We start from the raw sequence: 25,559 nt of genomic DNA on the forward strand, positions 1-25,559 counted from the left end.
AGTCCCCCCTCGCTGCGTCCTTGTTCTCTGTGAATAGTCTCATTAGTATCCCGCACGAAGAACTGAAAACGGAAATTGGGATAGAGTTAGACGGAGGCGAGGCACGGGAAGAGGAGGAAGAGGAACACAAAGAAACACAAACACAAAGGAAGAACAAACAACAGCAGACCTGCTGCTCCTTACGAGGCTGTTTGTGACAAGCTACACTAACTATCTAATTAGAGGTGGAAGATGAAGGATAGCAAAGGCGAAGGAGGAGGAGGAGGAGGAAGGGGAAGGGGGGAGGAGGAGGAGTAAGGTCTGATGATATAAACTTTGAATATCTTAAACTGGTAGATAGAAAGGAGACATAGACGAGGAAGAAAGTGTTTATTTATATGGTATTATGCTTTATTTTTATTTGTAAGTCTCTCCCCTCTCTCTATATCTGTCTCTCTATCTATCTATCTATCACACTCAGTAGATACATTCCATCATTGCCTCAGAATTACCTCGTTCCATCCACTGCCTTTCCTCCTCCTCCTCCTCCCCCCCCCTTCTCTTCCCTTCCTCCTTCTCCTCCTCCTCCTCACACGCTCGTCCTTGATTCTTCTTTTCCAAGGATTTTCCCTCTGAAAGCCGTGACTCAAGCCTTCATCAAGCGTCTTCTTATTTCCCTTCCTCTCAAGGTTATAGGTGTGTTGTTGTTGTTGTTCTCCCTTTCTTCTTCTTCCCTTTCTTCTTCTTCTCTTCCTTCTTCTTCTTCTTCTTCTTCTTTTGCCATCATGCGACATCTTCCTCCTCAAGCCATAAAGTAGGAAATACATGTTTTTTTTCTTGTTTATTTTTTTGTTTACCTGAAGTTGCTGAAGTAATAGGTGTTAGTGTTTTCTTCTTCTCCTAAAAGTTGTTGCCTTAGTGTATATGTGTCCCATCTTGTTTACTTGTTTATTTGAGAGAGAGAGAGAGAGAGAGAGAGAGAGAGAGAGAGAGAGAGAGAGAGAGAGAGAGAGAGAGAGAGAGAGAGAGGGGGGGGGGGTTGTCTAATTCAATAATGGCACCTCGATAATAATATAATTACTTCACGACAGTTAAGCTCGGGATGAAATTAATGATGGATGGAAGTGATTGACCGTAATTGCATTTTTCCCCTTGAGTGATTTATTCGTTCGGGACCTTATTAGTGATTTTTTTTAATGAGAAGACTCTACCGCTAAACTTTTTTATTATATTTTGAGAGGGGAGGGGTAGGGAGAGGGAGGCTTTTTAATGAACTAAGCTTATATGTTAACTATTTATAATCCTCTACTTCTCTCTCTTTCTCTATTTGTGTATTTTTATCTTTATCTTTCTATCTTTCTTTCTTCCTGTTCCTTCCCACCTCTCTCTATCTATTTATTTCTCCCTCCCTCTTCCTTTCCCCCCTTTTCTCTATATCTATCTTTCAATCTCCCTTTTGTCTCTCTTCCTTCTATCTCTTTCTTCCTTCCTCCTTGCTATCTATTTATCTGCATCTTTCTCTCTTTCTCCCTTTTTTCCTCCCTATTTCTATCCATCTATAAATCTCCCTCTACTATTTCTTCCTTCTGTCTCTTTCTTCCTTCCTCTTCCTCATCCTCCCCTGTCTCCCTATCTGTCTAGCTATCTATCTCCCTTCTAAGTCATTATTCCTTCATTCCTCTTATTTACCCCCCTCTATCTACCTATCTATCTATCTATATATCTACGGCAGCAATAAGGGGAGTCACTACTTTAAGCCTTGAGCAACACGAGGGGAAGTATAAGTGAGTGAGTTCGTCGTGGCCACAATGGTAATAAGGAGGAGAGGCTCGAACATCCGGCCTATTGTCTCGACCGCAAGTGTCCCGCGTCTTCAAGCTGATGAATAGGAGAAAGAGGACCAGGAGGAGGAGCCCAGGGTGAAAATGAGAAAGACGAGGACGAGATGATTATGATAAGAATGAGGAGGAGAAGGGAGACGAGGAGGAGGAGGATTAGGAGAAGGGGGAGACCCAGAAAGAAGGAGAAGGAGGAGGAGGTGAAAAGGAGAAAGACGAGGACGAGATGATTATGATAAGAAGGAGGAGGATTAGGAGAAGGGGAGGACCAGAGAGAAGGAGAAGGAGAAGGAGGTGCAAAGGAGAAAGACGAGAAAGAAATGATTATGATAAGAATGATGGTGGAGGAGGAGAAAGAAGACGAAGACGACGAGGAGGAGGAGGAGAAGGATCAGATAAAGGAGGAGGAGGAGGTGGAGAAGGATCAGATAGAGAAGGAGAAGGAGAAGAAGGAGGAAGAGGACGAAATAGTTACGATAAGAATGATAACGAAGAAGAAAGAGGAGAAAGACGAGGACAAGGATAAGATGGTGATGATAAGAATGATAATGATAAAGAAAGAAGAAGAAGAATGATGACGATAGTGATGTACCCAAGCTGCACCCCTCATCACCACACGGCCGTCCCCACCCCACCATCGTCATCACTTTACTCTGGCCTCATTACGCATTATCTTCTCAGCCCATCGTTAGTGAAAGGTTGCATCATCATAACCATCATCATCATCATCTTCTAGTTCACTGCATAACAAAGGCCTTTCCCAATGTACTCCACTTTTATCCTAGTGAACTCCATCCTCCTCCGACAAATGCTCTGAATGTGGAAGGAGAGAAGAAAGTGAGATTAAAAAGAGTGGAAAGGAGGAAAAGGGGAATATTAGCGGGCAAAAGAAGGGAAAAAGGTGGAAAGAAGATAGAAATGAAGGTGGGGAGGGCGGGAAGAGAGAGGAAACTGTCAAGGAAAGGTTAGAATCAGAGAGAAAAGGAGGGAAGGAAAGCGAGAGAGAAGGAAATAATAGACACGAAGCAGGAAAGAAGTTATGGACATGTAAAACTAAAAGATGGAAAAGGAAGTTCTGAGGGCGGACATAAGAGAGGAAAATAGGAAGGAAGGGTAAAAATCAGAGAGGAAGGAAAGAAGGGAGGAAGGAAGCTGAGAGACGAAGGAGAGGAAAGAAATAAAGAGCGCGTGAGATTAAGATAGAAAAGTTAGGTGGGATGGCGGGAATAAGAGAGGAAACTGGGAAGGAAGGGTAGGAATTAGAGAGGAAGGAAGGGAGGAAAGAAGCTGAGAGACGAAGAGGAGGATAGAAATAAAGGGCGCGTGAGATTAAGCTAGAAAGGAAGCTGTGAGGGCGGAGGGTAAGAATCAGGGAGAGAAGGAGGGAGGGGGGGAGCTGAGAGACAGGAGGTAGGAAAGAAGTCAAGGTCACGTGGGCCTCCCTTTCATGTCTTTCAGAGCTCATTATAAGACACTCTTTAAGGCTGTCAACGTGGATTTTCGTGAAAGAGAAAAGAAAAAAAATAATTTCAACGTAGGTACCTCGTAAAAGACTTGCTAATAACCTACTAGCTAATTGTGCTTGTGTGTGTGTGTGTGTGTGTGTGTGTGTGTGTGTGTGTGTGTGTGTTCTTTTCTCTGATTCTTCCTCCCTTTTCCTCTTCTACCTCCTCCTCGCCTTCTCTACCTCCCTTTCCTCCTTTCATTTCCTCCCCTTACATTCCCTCCCCTATCCTTTTCTTTTTTCATCTCTATATCTCTTCCGCTTCGCCTTTCGACGCCTCTTTCCTCCACGATTCCCTAAACGTTTCCACGAAAAGGAAAACACACCTCACATTTTCTGAGAGGCGCCGCTGAGGGAAGGGAACACGTGCTGTCTCCTGGACATCAACGAAGAAGCAATTCCAGTATATATATATATATATATATATATATATATATATATATATATATATATATATATATATATATATATACCTATATATATTTTTACCTAGCAACCATTTTTGTTGAGAGAGAGAGAGAGAGAGAGAGAGAGAGTCAACAGATTTTTTCTTCAATTCCCCATGTAACAGATATAAGAAACACAATAGTGGGCGTTATGTTGGAGCACAAAGCGTAAACCTTCCAGTGGTGCGGACACCTTAACATGGAAGCCCCGAACAGTGGCCGGACGCTATGGTAACTTTCTCGTTCGAGGCCAGCGGTGATAACGTCCCCACCATGGCTGGAGGCTTTCCCCGCAGCTGCTCCTGGTCCGTCACCCCCGCCACCCCGCCCGTGGCCACCCTCTCGCCCCCCGAGCAGCCTCCGCACGCCAGGGAGGGGGGCCACCGCAGCAGGTGTTACAATGACCTCTTCGAGAAGCGTGCCAGCGTGTCCATGGTGATGAGCGCCCTCCGCAGCCCCACGCGCCCCGAGGCCCACGTCCCGCGCTCGGACCGCAGCCCGCGCCGCTCCCTGGGCGCCGTGTGGCGCGTGTCCTCCTCCAGCCCCGCGCGCCAGCTGGGGGCCTGGCTGGGGCGGCGGCCGCGCTCCTTCGCCGGCACGGAGGACACGCACGTGGCGTCCCTCTACAGCAGCGGCCACACCCTCGCGCCGCCCACCTCGCCCGTACCGTCCCTCTGCTCCTCCTCCCCCGAGCCCCCGTCACCCCTGGACGCCTCGGGGGGGCAGCACCTGTACGGGGGGTCGGCCAGCACGGCGGCCTGCCTCAGCAGCAGCCCCTCCGCCACCTCCCTCGCCGCCCTCGCCAAGCCCATCACGCCGCGGCGCCCCACTCGGCTGGTCATTAGTGGGCGTGCGCGGCCGCGGCGGCCATATCACACCCCCTGCGTCACTAGGTAGCCACCCGCAACAAAATTACTAAGTCAGGAGTTAACGTACTAAAACCTCTTCCTTTTATTTAATTAGCCTTTAGTTATCTCGACTTTGATACATTTTTGTGTGTGTTTGTGTGTGTATGTGTGTGTGTTTGTGTGTGTGTGCGTATGTTTGTGTGTGTGTGCCCTTGTCTGACATCCTTGTTCTCTGTGTTCCAGGTTGTGCAATGTGACCGTGACCCGGCTCCAGGTTACGCTGCCCCTTGGAGGTGACCTGAACTCCGTCACCCTCGCCGTCAAGATGCAGTCCTCCAAGAGAACACTTCGCTCAAATGAAATCCCTGTCCCTCCCTGCGGCACGCTGGACACGGAGCTCCAGCTAACCTTCTCCTTACAGGTAGGGGGAGACTCAGACACAGTGTAGTGATGTTATCTAGTCAAGAGATTTCAGGGTATACTACTACATATCAGACCTTCAAACACTGTCTTCTGTGGGAAATTTGAGGTTAGAGTTGCAGAAAATCACCCATCTTGTTGTAGTGAAAATAAGCTTTAATTTTAAACACTGGCTTCTATACATAACATTCCATCACATATATGCATTACACCAAAAGGTATGCATAACCTCGCCTAGTGTTATAATTCATGCCACGTTCTTTCCCCTCAAGTACCCACACTTCCTGAAGCGAGAGGGCAACACCCTGCAAATCATGCTTCAACGGCGCAAGAAGTATAAAAACCGAGCATTTCTGGGGTTCAAGACGCTGGCTGTGGGGATCATCAACATGTCACAGGTAAGAAAATAATGATTGTGCCCATGATCTCATCCTCCGAGTCCTTACGTTGAATGAACAGTTTAGCAAGCAAGTTTTGAAAGTCCTCCATTGTTTCTCTATATTCTAATAAGCTATGACAAGCCGTATAATGTTTATATGACTGAGTTGTTGGTAGGCCATGAAGAGCTTAACTGCAACCATTCATTATTTAATCTGTGCATGCCTCAAAAACAGCTTATTTTAGCATGTACGTACTGTAATTTTGGGGCTAACTCATTGGATACATCAGTGTGTGGGATTGTTATTAGTGTAATTTTAGGACTGAATCATTGGCTTCCTTCCCGCCTTGTGCCCCAGGTGTTGCAGAGGCCTGTTGACCGTGACCTGGAGCTGTACAGTGAGGGCAAGGAGAAGGGCTCGCCCCTGGCCCGGGTCACCATGGTCTCCCTCTCCTCACAGCCGGTGGACACGGATGAGCCAGGAGAAAGAACAAAGACCTTCATGGCTGATAATCCTGGTGAGTCGTAAGAAATTTCACTTTTATCGTCAATGGAAACAGGTCAAGGGCATAGAAAAGCAGAACGTGATGAAAAAGGATGAAAACATGTTCTTACACTACATATACATCTGCATTAAAAGATTATTAGAAGTTTTGTCCTAAGTACTTATATATTGGCATTGAATAGATCGGCTAAGGTTCAGACATAACATGCCTATCATGTCACCCAACAAATTTTTTTTTCATTTGCCTATATTTGCATTTGCCATTGCTTAACGCTGGTAAAGAAACAACAAAGTGGGGTCATTCTTTGTTGATTTATACCATAAGGTGCTGCCTATCATGAGTTTGAAGATACCCTAAACTTAACCTAACCTAACCTAACAAAACCAAAACAAACACGATAGGCCTTGACTCAGAAAATTCATATAAGCTTCCATACTAATGATACTTTCTATACTACAAAGTGAGGTCATTCTTTGTTGATTTATACCATAAGGTGCTGCTTATCATGAGTTTGAAGATACCCTAAACTTAACCTAACCTAACCTAACAAAACCAAAACTAACACAATAGGTCTTGACTCCGAAAATTCATATAAGCTTCCATACTAATGATACTTTCTATACTGCAAAGTGAGGTCATTCTTTGTTGATTTATACCATAAGGTGCTGCCTATCATGAGTTTGAAGATACCCTAAACTTAACCTAACCTAACCTAACAAAATCAAAAACACAGAAAATTCATATATGCTTCCATACTAATGATACTTTCTACACTACAAAGTGAGGTCATTCTTTGTTGATTTATACCATAAGGTGCTGGCTATCATATGTTTGAAGATACCCTAAACTTAACCTAACCTAACTTAACAAAACCAAAACAAACACAATAGGCCTTGACTCAGAAAATTCATATAAGCTTCCATACTAATGATACTTTCTATACTACAAAGTGAGGTCATTCTTTGTTGATTTATACCATAAGGTGCTGCCTATCATGAGTTTGAAGATACCCTAAACTTAACCTAACCTAACCTAACAAAACCAAAACAAACACAATAGGTCTTGACTCAGAAAATTCATATAAGCTTCCATACTAATGATACTTTCTATACTACAAAGTGAGGTCATTCTTTGTTGATTTATACCATAAGGTGCTTCCTATCATGAGTTTGAAGATACCCTAAACTTAACCTAACCTAACCTAACAAAACCAAAACAAACACAATAGGTCTTGACTCAGAAAATTCATATAAGCTTCCATACTAATGATACTTTCTACACTACAAAGTGAGGTCATTCTTTGTTGATTTATACCATAAGGTGCTGGCTATCATATGTTTGAAGATACCCTAAACTTAACCAAACATAACCGAACAAAACCAAAACAAACACTATAGGTCTTGACTCAGAAATTTCATATAGGCTTCCTTACTAATGAGACTTTCTATACAACAAAGTGAGGTCATTCTTTGTTGATTTATACCATAAGGTGCCTTGTTATACAATATTATACAATAAGGTGCTTCTTATCATGTGTTTGATGATACCCTAAACTTAACCTAACTTAACCGAGCAAAACCCCAAACAGTAACTATACGTCTTGACTCAGAAAATTCATATATGCTCACCAATGAGACTTTCTATATAACACAGAGAAGGCTTTCTCTGTTAACTTATGCTATAGGTGTCGGGATATCATGAGTTTGAAAGGTCCTTAAACTTAATGTAACTTATTGGAAATACAATTTTTGTTGCTTAAAAGTTTTTAATTAATATTTATATTAACTAAGATTGGTTTGTTTATTAATACAAATACACATGTGAAAAATCTGAAAATACCCGAAAATTACCCAAATTCCCGAGCCCTAAAAAATCCCATGAACTTTCCTTGGAAAGTTTCTATTTTTCCAGAAACTTTCCCACCCTTTGCAAGCATGCTTTTAGGTACCATCATATGCAAACCCCTCACTACACCAGTGTATTTCAAATAACTTGTATTTTGATTCTTTCCCACATCTTGTTCTTCATCCTGTCTCTCATAGGAATCCGTGATGTTTCTTTATGTATTCATTTAACCCGTCCTTCTCACGCTCCATCAGCATATGACTAATAGCTAGTTGATCATCCTCTCAGAGGTATTTTGATAAATATTTGATTGTTGCCTGAAACATTTGAGATGCTATTGACAAAGTTTGATACAAAAGATTAATGGTGCTCCAGCTCTTGCCCCTCTATTGACTCTGATCTTGCGGAGACTCATTCAAGGGGTACCGCAAGGTGGCTGCTCTCCAACACTTTGTCCTGATAATCCTCTTGGCCAACTTCCATACCAACCCCGGATTCCAGCTCTTGCAGGTTCAGTAGCTATGGATTTGTGAACTACTACTTAGCCACCTGAATGAGGATAACACATAAACATCGTTCGAGTGAGACTCCACTGCTGAACTGTGTGCCTTGTTGAGTGTGACCTAACTTCATACCCTTTGCTAACATGTTCTGTGAACTTCACTATTAACTTCATGAGATGCTTTACCCTCAGAAATTCATTACCATGTGGAATACAGGATAATCACCATTACCAGAGTAAGACATTTACCAAGAAGAGCTGGAAATCCCAACTTGATAAAGTGGAAACTATGTGCATTTTTTTACAATGGACAGTCAGTATAGTTTATTATCAGTCAGTATAAGTACAGAACCATTATCAATATGATTAATGGGACATTCAAACATTTAAAGAGAACAATTGCAATAACCATGAAGCTCCAGTAAACATGAAGCTCACCTAAAAGCTGTGAGCCTGAGTCTCTCCAGGTGGTGTGCATTACTTAACAAATGCTGCACACCAATCAGCAGCATTGTACAGGCATAAGAAAGTATCAGTTGTCTTTTATATAATAGAGTTGCTCATATCCTTATAATATTTATCGGCAATGAGTGTTCAGAAAAAAACATCCCTTGAACCCCTCTAGAATGAGGAATATTCTTTCTCGAATTTAAAATTGTTCAAGAATCGCTAAGCCTTGCCTGTACCCATCATGATGCACAAGTCAAGAGCGCCAGTTTCAGTTTTTCATGTTGCAGGACATTTGTAGCATTGTGTGAAGTAACTATTCATTTTATTAGTTTGAAGTTTGGAGTGTTTATGCATGCACATTACACGTTTTCTTAAGCTAAGTGACATGTGTGTGTGGAGGGGGGGATTTACCAAGTGTTTCTCCCCTCAAACCAAACTGATGATCTATGGAAATGTTTAACTCTTCCAAATATTTTATCCTTTGGTCTTTAATTAGTCTCACACAGTTTAATTTTACTCTTCACAGTTTGATTTTGGATTTTTCTTTTCTTAAGAAATCAGTGTCAGACTGTCAATCCCTATTTTCCTCCAGACCGCTCCGTGGATCTTGTGGAAGTGTACAGTGATGATGATGAGGACTACAGCTCCCAAGATGAAGGGAGTGACTCTGAGCCCATCCTGGAAGACGGCACCAGACGAACTCACCACCACCATCACCACCACTTGAGATCAAACACTCGCTCCAAAAGTTTACCTCCAAATGCTCGAGTAAGGGATTCTGAGAGTCAGAAACTTCCATTGCACTCTCCAAACAGCTCACAGGTTGCCCATAGGTGCCAGGTTCTGCTATACACATACTCTGGGCTGTAGACTCATGGTTGACAGAAAAGCTGAGATTTTTACTAAATACTCAAGTGTTTTCAGAAACTTGGAAAATGCAAACAGTTAACATTTTTCCTTTGATTAAGTAATAACATGATTGTTTGTGTTCATTCATAGTATTGCATACATTTTCAAAAATTAAACATTTTTTTTTTTTTTTTTTTTTTTTGTGTGTGTGTGTGTGTGTGTGTGTACTGCATACATTTTCACAGGTGAAAATTTAAAAAAAATATATTTAAATTACTAGGATGTAATGTTTTTAAATTCTTTTGTTCTTTTCAGCAACGAAATCTAAAGCAAAGGTTTATTGCATTGCTCAAGAGATTTAAAGATCCTGAGGCCTTTGAACAAGATCAAGAGTTGGATCCTAGAACTGGTAGATATGGAGTGTTTTGATTCATAGTTTGAACTTTTAGTTAGGACCTATGCATCTTTAAGGGGCTTCAAGTCTAAATAAGTAATTATTATTCTGTTTGTTTGCAAAAAGAATAGACAAAATCATAAAGTATAATTATTTTTTTAGTGGTGTGTTTCAAAGCTACTTATCTCAACAGGTGCTGAAGTAGATGAAGCTGAAATTGAGGACTTATTTGACCAGCTGGAAGATCTGAGCGACTCTGGACCAGAAGTTGACACAATCTCCATCACCTCCACGCCCAAACCCTCACTCCGGCCATACTTCTCCTCGTCGCGCTCTTTACTTAATGAAGGTTAGTTTAGAGCTACATGAACATCCATATAATTTCTAAACACTTCATTGAAACTATTTCGTTCTATTCATTTTTTTTTTACGACAAAATGTTAATTATTCAGTGACATTATTTTTGCAATGAAAATAATAGAGATGTTCAAACTTGATAGGTTATTCTGGACGTAAATTTCTACCAAGTAAAATAATGTCAGATTTTTTTATTATTATAATTATTATTATTTTTTTTTTCTATTAATATACTGCAAGTTCATATAATGTATGAACATGATTGTAAATGACTGTAATTTTTCAGGATATCAGTTTCTATTAAAGATGCATTAAGGAGTCCTTGGCATTATTTAATATATGTTGATTCTTTAACGAACATGTATCATTAACATCTTTCGTAATTTGTGTTTGTAGTTTATAAAGAATACAGTAACAAGAATAATTCCATGTATCCTGTAGATCAATATCCTCAGTGTCATCATTTACTATTTCTTATAGGAGTATTTAACTCCACTCAGAGCCATGGAGCACTGGTGTGCATGAGCCTGAATGACAATTATTGATATACATATTATTTCTCATATTTAATTCTTATTGTAATTAGATATGCAGACCACCATGTTTGCTGCTCTGAAGCAAACATACCATTGTGTATATACATCATCAAATTGTCTTTTTACTGTGAATCATAAAATGGACTTGGATCAGTGCCATTCTGTGAGAGGAAACAATGACAGCCTGACAGGAGATTCAGATATCAGTTGTTTTCCAAATTCCATAACTTTCCTCTGATAGCTATGGGTTTGCATTAAAAATCCTAAAAAAATAAAAAAAAAGACAACAAATCGTAAACTAAGCTGAGTTTGATTACTTTTTGACGGAGCCGTATATTTCAGCCATCTAAAACATGAATTTCTTTGATACTGTCACTTTTGTAGTACATGATACCATTTGTGGCGTCATGCCACTCGCACATAGCCAGGTTAATCTAACACATGGATAGCCCCATCTGCCTCTACTCCAGTGAAAATATTTCAGTGATTTCAAAGTAGTAATGATTTTCCAAATGACTAAAATAAATAAACTCATTTAGTCATTACTCTTGAGTTTATTTGCCCATGGTTAGAGATGCCAGTAGCTTTTGTTGTTTAATCCATGTATATCTTGAGTGATTAAGAGTTCATCATGTACCAAGAAAGAAAGAAATGTTGATGAGAGTAAAATGGCAAATGCAAGTCAAGAATGTGAAAGTAGGAACTGATTTTAGGTGCAGTGAAGATACAGCAATAAAGAAAAATAAACTGACAAGCTGCATGGAGGTTGTAGAGCCTGAAAGAAGTTGATGCTACTGATTTTTTTATTTATTTAGTGTCACTTTATGGCACCAATCAGCTCAAAGTTATGTCTGGTCTTATGAGTGAATGCATTTTAGATCTTGTTTTCCAAAAGCTAGGAGAGGCACTGTGTGAATGATCTTGTATCCACTTGGTAGGCATTATATCACACTTCCTTACAGCCTGTATTGGATCCAGCAAATACTTTATTCATACATAAAATCTCTTGACAAGTAGAGCCCTATTTACAAAAAATTATATAGCTTTTCACTTCTTCTAAGGAAATGAGACAAACCTGCTCATTGACATACAGAATAATTTTTTTTATTTAGTGTTTGGTGCAATGCTGCTCAGTTTGTAAAATGGTGGTGAGGAACATCTATTACTAAGGTTAGGATAAGCCTGACACAAATTGCTTGTTTTAATAGAGGTTCAAGTAATGCCAGACTATACTAGTTTGTTAGTTTTATTTGCCTGAAGGTAGTGAACAGTGCAGTGCAAACAAGATAGCATTTTTTGCAAACTGTTCGCAGAAAAAGACCTTTGGGGTTGAGTATTTTATCTTAAAGTATAATATAGTTTATTTTAAAGACATAAATGTACAATTTTTCAGTATGTATTGGAAAAAGACCATCATATGATTATATTAGTAAAAGCATAAGTTGTACATATCCTGAGACTGTAGCTTGTGGTATTGTATCTAATGAGCACCTTAATGCCTAACACAGGGGGTCCATACCTGCGATTGAAGGTCCCAGGTGCGTTGCGTCCCCATGGTGTCAAAGGTGCCCTTGGACTGTTTTGTTTGGCTGGTGTGGTGATGCTGTCTGTAGCTTGAGTGACTAACTGTACCACTGGGACCAAACCTACTCTGTTGTGTATCTTGTATATTGGGCATGACAAGACTTGTTCCCTATGGAGTGATGCTTCCCTCTTGCATTGAGTGTAGATATAGACTGACTGGGTGAATGTTTTTTTGTTTTGTTTTCCTTAATCTACTCAGTACTAAATAGAATGTTTTTTTATCAAATAGTTTAGTAATTTCTTTACGAATAATTCTTTGTGTCTTACAATAATGTCTTACATTTCTTCGGGGTATTTTTTTCAAAACTGTAAACCTCATAAGAAGCAAGAAGAGTGTGGTTGCAGATGCGTCATGCATGTGTGCGCGCATATGTGTGTAAAGTGAGGTCACTTTACTTTGAAAAGTTATGTGAAAAATATATTCTCAGGAAAATTAGCATACAGATGAGATTTACACAAAAACAGGTGTCATTTTATTGACTATAGATTAATTGTGTATCATGGCACAATGACAGGTAATAACACACAGGCTCTGGGACAGTGTTATGCACCTGTCAAGGCACTTTCCTAGATTATGATGATAATTGTGATATTTACTCTTATTTTGCTTACAATCCACAATTTGTCATCACTGAAGACAATGAGAAGGAAACCAGCCACAACAATTAGATTTATTGATGAAAAAGATAAACATAAAGCATGTAAAGACTGTGCACCTTTAATTAGTATAATTCATGTAGCCCATCCTCGGACTACCATTTTCGTATTCAAACATTTCACTTGAGGGGCAACAGTGAGGTCCCTAATAGCGCCAGGTCAAATAGTGCAATCCTCAAGCAGTGTGTGCATTCAAATCCCACAAATGTCTGACTGTCTACAGCTGCTAATGAGAAACCAAAGAGTGCCAACATGCTGCCTGTCAGCTCTTTGAATTCATCTATAACTTTGATCAGCTTCATGTCATATTAAGTCCTGACTGACCATTGCATTACTATACCATATTTAGGGGCACCTATGATGCCTCATGCCAATTATAAGGGTTTCATATACCCAGAATATAGAAGGGCACAGTGCTGGCCTATTTTATCATCTGTAGCATGTTCTTTCACCTACAAACTGGACAAATGCCTCTTGGTTGGTGTCTTTTTAGATCATTCAAACCTTATACCTTCAAATGAACACCAGTCTTCTTATTGACACATTGAATCTTTATGCACTGGAGGAGGTGTTGGCTGGACCTTTTTCCCATTCGTGGCATTACTTCAGTGTTAATCATGAATATGGAAAACTACTGCTGAAAGTGATGACTAATCATGGCATTATTATTGTTAACAGCCAAACTGAAGGTGCATATCTAAGACAAGGCTCAGGCTAATGTTTTGGATCACACCCCACACAACTGGTGACTGTTCATGATTTGGTAATACTGAATATGTAATGTTTTCTGAGAATGTAGCCTTACCAAAACATTTTAAATGAGTGTATGTTACTGGTAAGAGTGCCACAGTTAATATGTGTATGTTGCATTCTAAATACTTCGCTAAAGTCCTTTCATTTATATTTTGCTGGCATGAATGGAGAGTAAGTGTGAGGGTGGCCCATTGTGATGAGTGACCTATCCCTTGTCCATCTCATGAATTATTTTTATTTTCATGGTGGGGGCAGCAAAGACCATCCCCACCCATTGTTACTAAGAAGCAGGGTCTTGCTCATGTATGTACGCATATAAGGGGGCCACTGCAATGCTGACATGAGTTGTGTACTGGGTGGAAGTCACTTGGCATCTTTATCAATGTGATGATGATATACTAGTTAAAGGCCAATTGCTTTATTATGAGTTACCATTGTTGGTCCTCAGAGACCGTCTCACATTTGAAAGATACAGAAATAGTTATGAAGCATTGAATGACTAGCACACAACACTTCATAGTTGCAAACAGTTTCCATGAAAATAATTTCTGTATTACATCTTCACCATGTTCTGATCACTTTGGGTTTGTTCAGTTCAGAACACACAAGAAGACATCAGTTCACCAGACACCAGATTATTGCCCCAGTGTATAGGAATAGCTGTTAAATGAAGCCAGGTGTTCAACAGACTCAAATTTTAACTCTCTAAGCCTCTTTTTATTAGAAGCTATACATTTTGCATAAGTTCCCTGCAGCTTAATCCTTCAGTTATTAAAAGTTGTAGTTATTTTTTCATTGAAAACATAGTTGCTTCAGAGTCAGGCACATTATTATATAATTGCACTATTCTGTACTCATTCAGACTTACAAGCTTTGGCCATGCATTGCATTTGTTTTGAAGGGGCAGAGCCAAGCTCCAGCCTTCCCAGATTTTGGCTTTTATGCAGTTGTAACGTTTTTATCCACCATGAAAAACTCCCAAAATTAGATACAGAACTGCATTTTTAATAGCAAAATGATGCAGAACAAGGATATTTTTTGCTAAAAGTGTCCACTAAATGCTTCTGGTTTACAAAAAATTATCTGCAAATAAACTATACTTTGTAAAGTGCATGTCTGTAGTGTTTTCTGCCAGAAGTAGGTTTCTTCAGTGGACTGATGTATTCAGCTTTATTTTGTTATATATATATTCCTGACTTTTCTACATTTGCCCCATTTTTGTTGCCTGACATGTAGCTGATTAGTCAGTCTATGTTTTCCTTCCCTCCACAGTTTTCCTTGCACAGTTAACCACCTGTTATAAGCAGTAATAGCTACCAATCCAATATGAGATTTACAAAGAGGAAAGATGTTTAACACTGAATTCTATCCCTTGACAACATTCAGGAAGCTGCCTCAGTGTGTGTACATGCATGATAGATTACAACACTGTTTCATTGTACTTCTGCATTATTGTCTTCATTTTACTCTGATGATATTACAAATGTTGTGTTGACTCCTGTTTAGTTTGTATGAGAGATCCACGGCTGGACTGAAGTACTTGCCTCTGTGTTGAGTCATCAGGTGCACCTAAGCCTCCACCTTCCTCATGCTGGAAACAAGGATGATGGTGCCATAACATATTTTTTGGTCTAGATTCAGACATATCAAAACTGTAGTCATGCAAGTTTTATTTACGTGATGCTTGTATGTATCCTGTTTCCTTTTCATTTGGTGACACTGACATACCTGTAAATACTTGGAGGAACTCTTTATTCTGCACGTCCCTGTGCCTTGGATCACTACATGAAAACCTTCCTGAACTGTTTTGTCTTTTGAACTGTTATGTATTTCTGTCATCCTCAAGTGCATTGTCCTCTTTGTCAAGGTAATGTAAGACTGTTCTGTCATTTTTTCTAGCTGTAAGTTCTTTTAGTGCTTTGTACTATGAGCCGGTTGTTTGTTATTGTTGACATCTGGCTGTGTTTACTGAATTAAATGTACTCTTGTTGGTATTTTCAAAGGATGATTAGCTCATGCCTATAGCCAGTGTCTACTAAAATCAAGTTCTTTGGCTAAACCAGAAACAGGATACCTTGCCTGTTCCTCTACATGTTTTCTCTTATGTTTTTTCAAGTTTGATTAATCAGTTTGAGTGATATATTTTCAAAAGAATTAATATATTTTCAGAAATGTCAAAAGCAGTTATGTTGTACCAAACTAACGCCTAACATCACTCAGTGTTATGGCTGTGTTAGCTTTAAATTTCGAGTTATCCTCACCAAACTCCTGTAACTGACTTAGGCTTCATGCTTTATGTTTCTGTAATTTATTTTTGTTCAGCTTATAGAATTCATTTAGGAAAGTGCCGCGTATTATCTAGCATCAGAATTATGTTGATTACAACATGTACAAAAAAATAATTATGCACCATGGAAGTGACCTTGCTGCAGTGCTAGATTTTTTTTATCTGAGGCTTCAGCTTTCCCTCTGCTCAGCCGTGAGGAAAATATTTTTTGTTCTGCAACTTTCCCCTGACAAGCCTCTTCATCCAATACAGCTTAGTATTCTGTATTTATAAATTTTGTCTATAGTTTAATTGTTATTATTATTATTATTATTATTATTATTATTATTATTATTATTATTATTATTATTATTTTTATTATCACAGTCAGCACTTCACCAACGTGGTTTTCACTGCTACAGATTCCACCACCACAATAACCCCAAAAATATCCAAATGAAAACCCTCATGTGGAAATCTGGGTCACAAAGTTTTTAATTATTTATTTGTATTTTTGTTTTGTTTTGTTTTGTTTTGTGTATGTCTTACAGGCTAATCTATCAAACATTCGTGGTCAGCCCTCAAGCCCGAATTGTGAATATCTGGCGAGTTGCTCTGATCTGGTCATTTTAATTCATCAAACGTTAAATGCAGACTGCAGGCAGTGCAGGGCAGGAGGAGCAGATTTTTCTGCCAAGGCTGACCGCAAGTGTTGCCAGAAAGTCGCCTGGTGATAGTAAACAAATTCCCTTGACTTTATTACCCTCATTAATATGCACTTAGTATAATATGATATTGATAGTGAAGAGAATTTGGTAACTCTTGACCAACATCAGCTCCAGCTAAGCATTTGATAAGGTACAGTGGAATGTCATCAAGGTGGATTTCACCGCTGTGGTCTGTACAGTGACGCCGCGGTGGTCAGTGTCTGATTGTATCGTTTTTATCACTTTTTGTTACTTTTGGTTATTTTCTTTTACTGTGCTGTCTTACTGCTAATTCTTCAGCATTGAAAATGTAATGTACTTGTTGAGCAGCAAAATGAATTGATAAATCATTCAATTTTATCAATTCATTACTAGCGTGATATGATGTAAACATAGAAATTACATGCCAGGTGGTTGACTGTGTGCAAGAGACTCATAAGGTTTAGCATGTAACGTTTGTATGCTAATTGTACACTTCATTTTGAGGATTTGTCAGGTCAGGGAATTAATGGCAGACTCATATTCCAGCAGACAAGGTGGGAGCCGACAGGTTAAGCGACGAGAGCAGCAAGAGGGCAGACAGCGACCACATGGAGAACTGGACCGACCAGGAGCACTCCGACCCCCAGTGTCTTGCCTCCTCGCCACCACGGGACGACAAGAACAAGAGGTGACCTTATTAAAACTTTTACATTGGCTGTGGATAAAGATAGAGGTGGGGTTTAGGAGTGTACTGTTAGTTGCTAAATGCTTCACCGGGTGGCTTGAGGTTGTCTGCTTCAGAGTCAAGTGTTCCCTGTAATATTTTCTTTGTTGTGTGTTTTTTGGCAGTTAAGTTAGTGTGATAAATGTTGGGAAGGTGTTAAATATGCATCTCCCTCCCCATCTGTCTTTGTCTGACTATTGTGTTTGTCATATTTTGTCTGTGTGGGGGTGTCTCTCTTGCTCTCTCTCCTCTCCTCTCTCTCTCCTCTCTCCTCTCTCTCTCTCTCTCTCCTCTCTTTCTCTCCTTTTCCCTCTCACGCATGCAGAGTTTATTAGCTATAGTCGCTGGAATTCTATCAACATTCTATTTAAAATTTGTGAATAGTATTTAAAATTCCTTTTCAGCAACAAAGCTAAATTGTTCAACAGAGATCGCAGCAACATGTCTCTGAAGGAACGGAAAAGCATCTCCTCCACCGGCGGATCAACGCCGCGGCAAGAAAAGACAGCCGTTGAACGTACCAATTCAAGTGCCAATGTTGATTCTAGTGTAAGTGACTCTCTATGCATTCTACCCTAGCACATATGTGGAGGCTTTTAGGAGTAATGATGAGATATGCAGCTTGTAAATATTTCAAGGTGGATGTGCATACAATACTAGGCATTTAATGAGTGTAATTAATCTACAGAGGGAGTTTATATATACAAACCAGAAACACTACATCCGACTAGTAGATATTTTCTCGTAGATACTTCTCTCGAGTGGATCAAAGTCTGTCAACCATCTGTGAAGTTGTTTATTCAATTCCTGATCTATTTACTTGGTATCCTAATATTTATGCAGCAGTAGCCTGAGTGTTTAGTTAATTGTCAACTTGTTTCAGTAAAAGTACTCAGGCCAGGCTAAAGTCAGACCACCATCAGGTTGCTTCTCTGCTTTTATAGACTGTGGCAGGGCTGACATTGTAACCTTTAAAAGTGCACTCCTTGAAATGAGGAAAGTACTCCTCAGGTACCCCAACAAAATTCAATGAGTGTAAATAAATGGCATAAATGGCATTAGCTGTCTAGCTTGATGGACAGCCACCCATTTGGAGATTAGATGTAAAGAGATAGAAAGAGAGAATTTTATTTTGTCATTGCAGCCGAGGAAAGTATTATTAGAGCAGTTGGCAAGAGTATTACCAGTCGAGGACATCCAGCTCCCCGACCACGTTGTTCTGGTCAACACAGCCGAGTCTCACGGGCCCCTGCTGGCGGCCCACCTCACCGACCACGGCCACCGCGTCATCACAACCATGGCCCTAGCAGATGTCAAGGCAACCATATCTCACCTTGTAAATAAACTACAAAAATTGTGAGTATTCTTTTTTGTTCAACTTGCTGACATAAGTTGATGCTCTGAAATTTTCTAGTTTACTCTGTAGGTCATCTGAGCAGCATGTCCATGATGGTGAGAGAATATGGAATGCTGAATAATGCAGATAGTGAAAGAATATGGAATGCTAATGATGCATATAGTAAGAGCATATGGAATGCCGAGGGAGTGATGTAATGTACATTTCTGTCATGAGAAACTATGATTGACTCTCCGATCAGTATGACAGTTTACCTTGCTGCTTGAAATACAGGTTGCTCTCATGTTTTCAGCTGCAATAGTAATCTAAAAGCACCGGGTCCAATGAAGGTGGTGGTAGTGGGCTCTGATCTGTACATAAGCTGTGTCCTGCGGCCATATGTTGATCAGTTCTCATCAAAACCTCCAGACTTCCAGAATCACATTAGATTCCTTATCATTCCTCTTGGTGAGTTGAGGGCATTAAATGTCTTTCTCATTTATGTTTTTGTTTGTTTAATTATAATGCTACTGTTTCATATACCTATTCCAGCATTTTTTACCTGAAGAAAAGGAAACTTTGGATAAAAATTATGAATAATTTATTAAATTTATAGCCTTGCATCTTTTAGACTTTTGATATTTCTTGCAAACGTAATTCTCTACCTTTATCACAAACCCACTTTACATAAATAAGGTGAGAACAGGGATTGCTACATGTAACTTTCCTTTTTGCCTTGGACTTTCTTTCTTTCACCTACTTTTGTCCTGCATCTCTACTACTTTTGATTGTTTTCTTCTACATTCTTTTGCCTGTTCTTTGCTAAGGGCACAGCGATCATAACCATGTGAGTAACAAAGATTTCATCATGTTATATAAAAAGTCCCTCAGGTTGAGGTGGTGGTAAATCCTTAAAAAGGCAACTTAAGCTTATTAAAATTACATTGGTATTTTTTTCCCTTCCGCAGGTGTAAATAGTTTAGCAAAGTACTTAGGGTCTATCGATTCCGTATACGGTGCAGCTTTTGTCAGTGAATCTTGGAGAGAGGTTGTGGAGCGGTGGGAGAAGCCGGACGTACAGGAAGTTGTAAATCGTGTTCATAGATATCTGACACAAGCACAGCAGACACTGCACCTGCCCATTGCTGAGGCCATGCTGACATACAAGGAAAAGAGGTAAGAAGATTGCACATTCAGATAACTTCATTATTAATGGAATGCATTAGCCATAGTTTTTATGAATACCATATTTTAGGTTTGGTACTTTTAAAAATATGCTTTCTTATATCCCCTGCACATCTTCCAAAAGCCCAAGCAGTGCAAAAAATATTCTGAGTTTACCTAAAACAACTTATCATTCAGATTAATTTTCCCAGTAACCACTTCAAGGAATCTTCAGTGAGCAGCCTTCCAAATCCTCCCTCCCAAATTAAATGTGTTCACCATCACCAATAATCCTTCCATGTCAGCTCCATCATCAGCCTTCTCAAGCTCTTTGAAAGCAAAGAATGTATTACTTTTACTACACGTCATCCTGTTTTCCAAAGTAGAACTCCGGTCTACACACCCCATATCTTTATTATGTAACCACCTTGTTCACCACAAACTGTCATTCATTATCAGAACCCTGTTATTTGTTTTCTAGTGGAGATGACGAGTCCTCACAGGCATTCGTACCGTTCATCATGGATGTGCGGTTAGGAAGTGGCGATGTCACCTCCACCTCTGTTGATCTGGAGGACCCTGCCCTAGCACCCACAGCAGTCATCCTTCCCGGGTCACCGCCAGCAGCCTCCACACCCACCACGGGGCTCAGCATTGACAAGACTCGTGAAAACACCACACCTCCATCATCACCCAACATCAATAGCTCACACTTAGCTAAGTAAGCAATATATAAATATTAGAGAGGGGATTTACATAGATTTAATTATATTTACATAGATGTTCAGACCAAACAGACCCTATTGTTTCGACTAGGTGGTCTGTCCTTAAACCGTATTGAAACACCATCAAATGGCAATCATGACGTTGCATATCAACACTAGTAAATATTAAGGTTTAGGAAGGTATGGTTGAGTTTGTTTTTAAATGAGTCACTTGTGATGCACTGCTGTACACAACACAAGACAGTTCAGCAACGCACAAATTACAACAACAGTATCAGGGTGTGATTTGTCCTGCAGCAGGAGGCTCGTGCCTTGATCCTCACAGTGAGGGAGCCAGACAGGGAATAGAGAGAGACTAAGATACATGGTACATTGCATAGAAAAAAAAAATCTAATACTTTCTCTCAATGTTTCTCTATCCAGTTACAAGATGCTTGCTGAAAGTGGATGGCATGAACCCTTGGACCTCCAGGTTGACTACTGGCTGGTGAGAGGCTCAGGCCGGGAGGAAAAGGAAAAGGACAAAGAGAAGGAGAAAGCCCGCATTGAGGGTGGAAAATACACTCTCAAAACAAGCTTCCGAACATTGCAAGTTGCTCGCCTGGCCCCCCTCGGAGTGACCCAGCCATTTGACCCCAGTTTTTGTCACCACCTAACCCTTTCATATGCTACTAAAGAAAAGAAACAGAGAAGTAAGTGATATTGTACTTCAGGTTACCATCAGATCCTTTATTTATTTTGTCATGATAAATATTAGTTTTCAATAAAGAGCATGGAGCTGCATAGTAACCCTCATCTTTTATTAATTCTTGAATACATAATGTCTTTACTTTTATTTATGTAAATATGGACAGGAAAGATTAAGTGATTTTATGTTTAGAATGAAATGGTCCTCACTCAAATATAAGGAAATGTAATGAAGTAGAAAACTGCCTTGAAAAAATGACACATTAATACATGTACCCAATTTTTTTCCCCAGTCATGAGACTTGGCAAGAAGAAGGAGAAGGAGAGGGAAACAGAGAGCCGCCGAGAGGTTGTTGACGGCGTGAGCAGGCTGCTGGGCAGCGCCAAGAACCAGCCCTTCAAAGGTTGGTCAATGGGAAAATTAGCTAGCAAAGTTTCCCTTGCTTTTTTGTTTATGTAAGGCTGTTTTTAAAACATCGTATCTTCAATGTATAAGATGCAGTTTTACAGAAGGTAAATTCTACCTCCCTCGACATACTATTCCTTATGCAGAAAGGACGAAGAACTAGCTTGACCAGTTTTTGCACTTCTCCCAGGCTGTTTTCCTTCTTGCAGATGTTGAAGAAAATAGGATATGAAAAGAAAATTCTAGAATGATGCTGAATTAGAAGGACTTTTCCCAAATAATATTATGTATTAAATATCATGTCATATTCGTGTTGCTTTGTTTGTTGATTATTTTTAATTGAGACATTTGTTTTTACTACCACATTGTGTGGCTAAGAAATTGATAATATGATGATGATGATAAACTAATGTATTCATATTTTTAATGTATAATGTTTATTTTCAGTGAGCATAGACTCTGCTGAGTGGATGAATGTAAAGTTCTTCCAGTTGTCCTCGCAGTGGCAGACACAGATCAAGTCCTTTCCCATCTCTCTTTTCACCCTGCAAGATTCAAATTTGTGACTCAGTCCTCCCAAGGATTCAGAAAGTTAGTCTCGTTTTCTTTATACATTGTTGAACACTTTAGAAATGGGCTAGAAATTTAGAATTGAAGCACAAAGATCAGGAACATCAAACAGTTGGTGTATTAAATAGTGAAAATTGTCAGTTGTGAAAAATGCAAGTTTCTCTAGCACTGTGTACTTAGGATTTTGTCATAAAATACTACTTAACTGTAAAGGACTTCATGTTGTAAGTCGCCTGGGAAGTTTTCCTTTCTATCAGTTTGTCACAGAGAATGAGGGCTTGAGGGCTCGTAAGAGGAATGTTACCACCAAAGAGCAAACTGTGGCCAAGGATTTCTTGTCCCCCAGAAAGGAAGGAGCAATGCACAAGGATGGAGAGAGCACTATACCATCCATTCCTTTAATAGATTTAAATAGGTACTTGTTTCTTGTTTCAGATATAAAGTATCTTGAAGAGATATGAATGTAGTTTTATATGCAGATAGAAAATACCTGAAGCAATTTTCATCTTCACTTGAAAAGATTACAAAGAATTTCTTTTTGCTGTAGATATGTTTGATGTCAACCTTGAGTCAGTTTGGCGAGGCACGGGATGTGAACTTTTGAATGCTCAAAGCCCTTTTCTGTCCACAAGTTAGTAGATTGCTTATTCAGGAGCAGTTGCTCAATAGAAGAGGAAGCCAGAAATATGGATTATGTTAATATTGCAATTTTCTAAGTCATAGCTTTTTTTTATGTAATTTTAAGTTCCATTTTGGAATGTGCTAGAATGATTTTTTTCATATTATTTAAATGTTGTCAGTGATTCTTGATAAAGTTCTCCGCCTCGACCTGTAGTGCTGGTGGAGGGTGATGGAAAGCTCTGTTTTATACTTTGCAAGACGCCAAGGGACTCTGGTGCATAAATGTAGTGGAATTGTAATCTCCAGTGAATGATAGACACATTTTAAGTTGTTTTGCATATCATACACAAAGAACACACACATGTGAACTACACGGTTCCCATATAAGTTGAATCAGTGTCCTCTTTAGAAAAAGGTATAGGTCACAATGCTGTGTTGATCATTCAAGCATCTTGGTGAATTCATACTCAGTAAAACCTTTTATTTATGAGTTAGTAACTTTTTTTTTTTAATGGAATGCACACTATTTTTTTCTGTCATATCACATCTAGGGTGAAAGTTCCTCTTAACTTAAGAATTATTTAGAATATTATTTTTGTAAAAAAATATAATTTAGCTGTGGCATTTCCAAAAGTTTTAGTAAGTTTAAATCAGTGAAATAAAAATAGCTTCAAAGGAACCAATTGTGGCTTCTAAATATTCAATAGTCTTCCTTTATGACTAAAAGAAAAAAAAAAATTGGCAAAAATCAAATAAATAATATATTTTACATAATGAGGATTCACAGAAAATGCATTCTTATATGACTGGCTTATTATTGTTATTATTACTATCATCAACATCATCATCGTGAGTAACACAGACTGTATCAAAAGAGATATTCCTTGCACGCAACAGACCGCCTTGTGGTGCGGTGCACAGTGAAAGCCCTCCTATTGGGACTCATTACTCAAAGCATTCCAACTAAATGAATCATCTTTGAACACCTCCAAAACTTACTTCATGCAGACGTGGTACTCAGCTTCCTGTAGTGCTGTCCTTCACGCTTCTCAGCCCTTCCCTCCCTGTTTTACAAACTGAGGCATCCTTAGGCCAGTGGTAAGATAAAGGGGTTGCAGTTTCATTTTAAGGTTTCTACACAAGTCTGCAATAAGTTTTTTTTCCCTTCATTATATGAAGCTTTCATATTGTGTATATATTTAGATATTTTTTAAGTGCTAAAATTGTAAGCTGAATAAAATAGTTTAGTCTATGATTTTCCAATAGTATTTTATTCACTGTGCAGTGAATGAAAACATTATTTTCATCATATTTGATGACAATTTGAGCCTGTCAAAACTAAGTCACAGATGGAGTCATCAGGATGGGCTGACCTTTGACATGTTTTTATGTAACTTTCTGTCTGGTTCCTTCAGTGTTCATGAGTGTAGGTCTGTGCACTGCTGCTTGTCTTGAAGAAGTTACATTCATGGCCTTTCTGGTGACAAGCTTTAAGTGCAGCAAAGTGCAGTACTATTCAGAAACAGTAAATGGCTCATTGCCTAAAGCAGCTGAGCTGAGCACTTAAATTTTAGTTTGGATTCAGTGGGCTGCATAATGTTCCTCCTTTTTCCACGTGTGTGAAGGCTTCATTGCCTAAGGATTACAATACCAGAATATTAATATCTATAAAAGATAATCTATAGTCATAAAACAAAACTATTAGCCAAGTAATGTATACCATGCTTAACCTCTCACACCAATTTGCCATCACTCGATGAAAACTGCACATCTCATGTTTAGGAAAACACTGCGGAAAGAAACCCTCCATATACTATTTTTGATTTGGCAGAACTTGGGTAAGCAACTAGTAGCTGATTTGTAGCTATGCCTCTAGAGGTAACAACTGGGCAATTATTACTCGTATTATTATCATTATTATGATTATTATTATTATTGTTTTTATTATTATTATTATTATTTGGATCACACACATCCCACTTTGTCTAGATGGAAAGGCTTTTAGTGCATTGCTCCATCCAGTGCACAGTGACCCAGACCTGAGGGGCCCAGCACACACCCAGCACAGGTGTAGATGTAAGGCAACAAGCTCTTGAGCCAGACATGACATGGTTCCATTCACTATTCTGTGCCTCACATATAGATGTTTTGCCAAGAAAAAAAGAATTTATATCACAAAAATTTCAAAGTTTTCTTTTACTTTGCCTTTCTTTTTATTTTTTTATCATCACCTATTTTTCATGTTGCCATCTTTTCACATCAACAAAAATGTGACTTGTGTCGTGCTTCTCTGTGCCACTCTCTTGGTTTTGCTTCAGTGTTGTCATGAAAGTCTTTATCTCAGCTTCCTGCTGCCACCTCCACACACCTGACCCTTGCTGCCACACGAGGTCAGTCACCAAGTCCATGAAACCATTGAATTGTTCATACATTGTTGTCTGAAAATTGCCTCCCAGTTTAGTGTGAGAGCAAAACCTGCCTGTTACTGTATTTTAATGTTGTAAATAAAGAACTTGAAACTGAA

At 39.3% G+C, this 25,559-nt stretch overlaps 1 protein-coding gene across 6 annotated transcripts in view; it reads left to right on the plus strand.

Moving 5' to 3' along the window:
• Window positions 1-25,559, plus strand: part of LOC126998756 (phosphofurin acidic cluster sorting protein 1-like) — a 95,108-nt gene extending 69,549 nt beyond the window's left edge. For 2 of the 6 annotated variants that reach the window (XM_050860766.1, XM_050860767.1), the window contains exons 2-19: window positions 3,893-4,660; window positions 4,859-5,036; window positions 5,308-5,433; window positions 5,773-5,932; window positions 8,186-8,275; window positions 9,310-9,485; window positions 9,882-9,975; window positions 10,154-10,309; window positions 12,362-12,418; window positions 17,349-17,490; window positions 17,931-18,075; window positions 18,671-18,882; window positions 19,176-19,330; window positions 19,831-20,038; window positions 20,508-20,747; window positions 21,175-21,443; window positions 21,732-21,842; window positions 22,292-25,559. In XM_050860766.1, the coding sequence (XP_050716723.1) occupies window positions 3,996-4,660; window positions 4,859-5,036; window positions 5,308-5,433; window positions 5,773-5,932; window positions 8,186-8,275; window positions 9,310-9,485; window positions 9,882-9,975; window positions 10,154-10,309; window positions 12,362-12,418; window positions 17,349-17,490; window positions 17,931-18,075; window positions 18,671-18,882; window positions 19,176-19,330; window positions 19,831-20,038; window positions 20,508-20,747; window positions 21,175-21,443; window positions 21,732-21,842; window positions 22,292-22,410 (3,303 nt within the window). In that variant the 5' untranslated portion in view covers window positions 3,893-3,995 and the 3' untranslated portion in view covers window positions 22,411-25,559. The remainder of the gene's footprint in view (window positions 1-3,892; window positions 4,661-4,858; window positions 5,037-5,307; window positions 5,434-5,772; window positions 5,933-8,185; window positions 8,276-9,309; window positions 9,486-9,881; window positions 9,976-10,153; window positions 10,310-12,361; window positions 12,419-17,348; window positions 17,491-17,930; window positions 18,076-18,670; window positions 18,883-19,175; window positions 19,331-19,830; window positions 20,039-20,507; window positions 20,748-21,174; window positions 21,444-21,731; window positions 21,843-22,291) is intronic. The other 4 variants (XM_050860768.1, XM_050860769.1, XM_050860771.1 and 1 more) reach the window with 4 other exon arrangements.

This window comes from Eriocheir sinensis, chromosome 15 (genome assembly GCF_024679095.1).
Source record: "Eriocheir sinensis breed Jianghai 21 chromosome 15, ASM2467909v1, whole genome shotgun sequence".
NCBI classification, from domain to species: Eukaryota; Metazoa; Arthropoda; class Malacostraca; order Decapoda; family Varunidae; genus Eriocheir; species Eriocheir sinensis.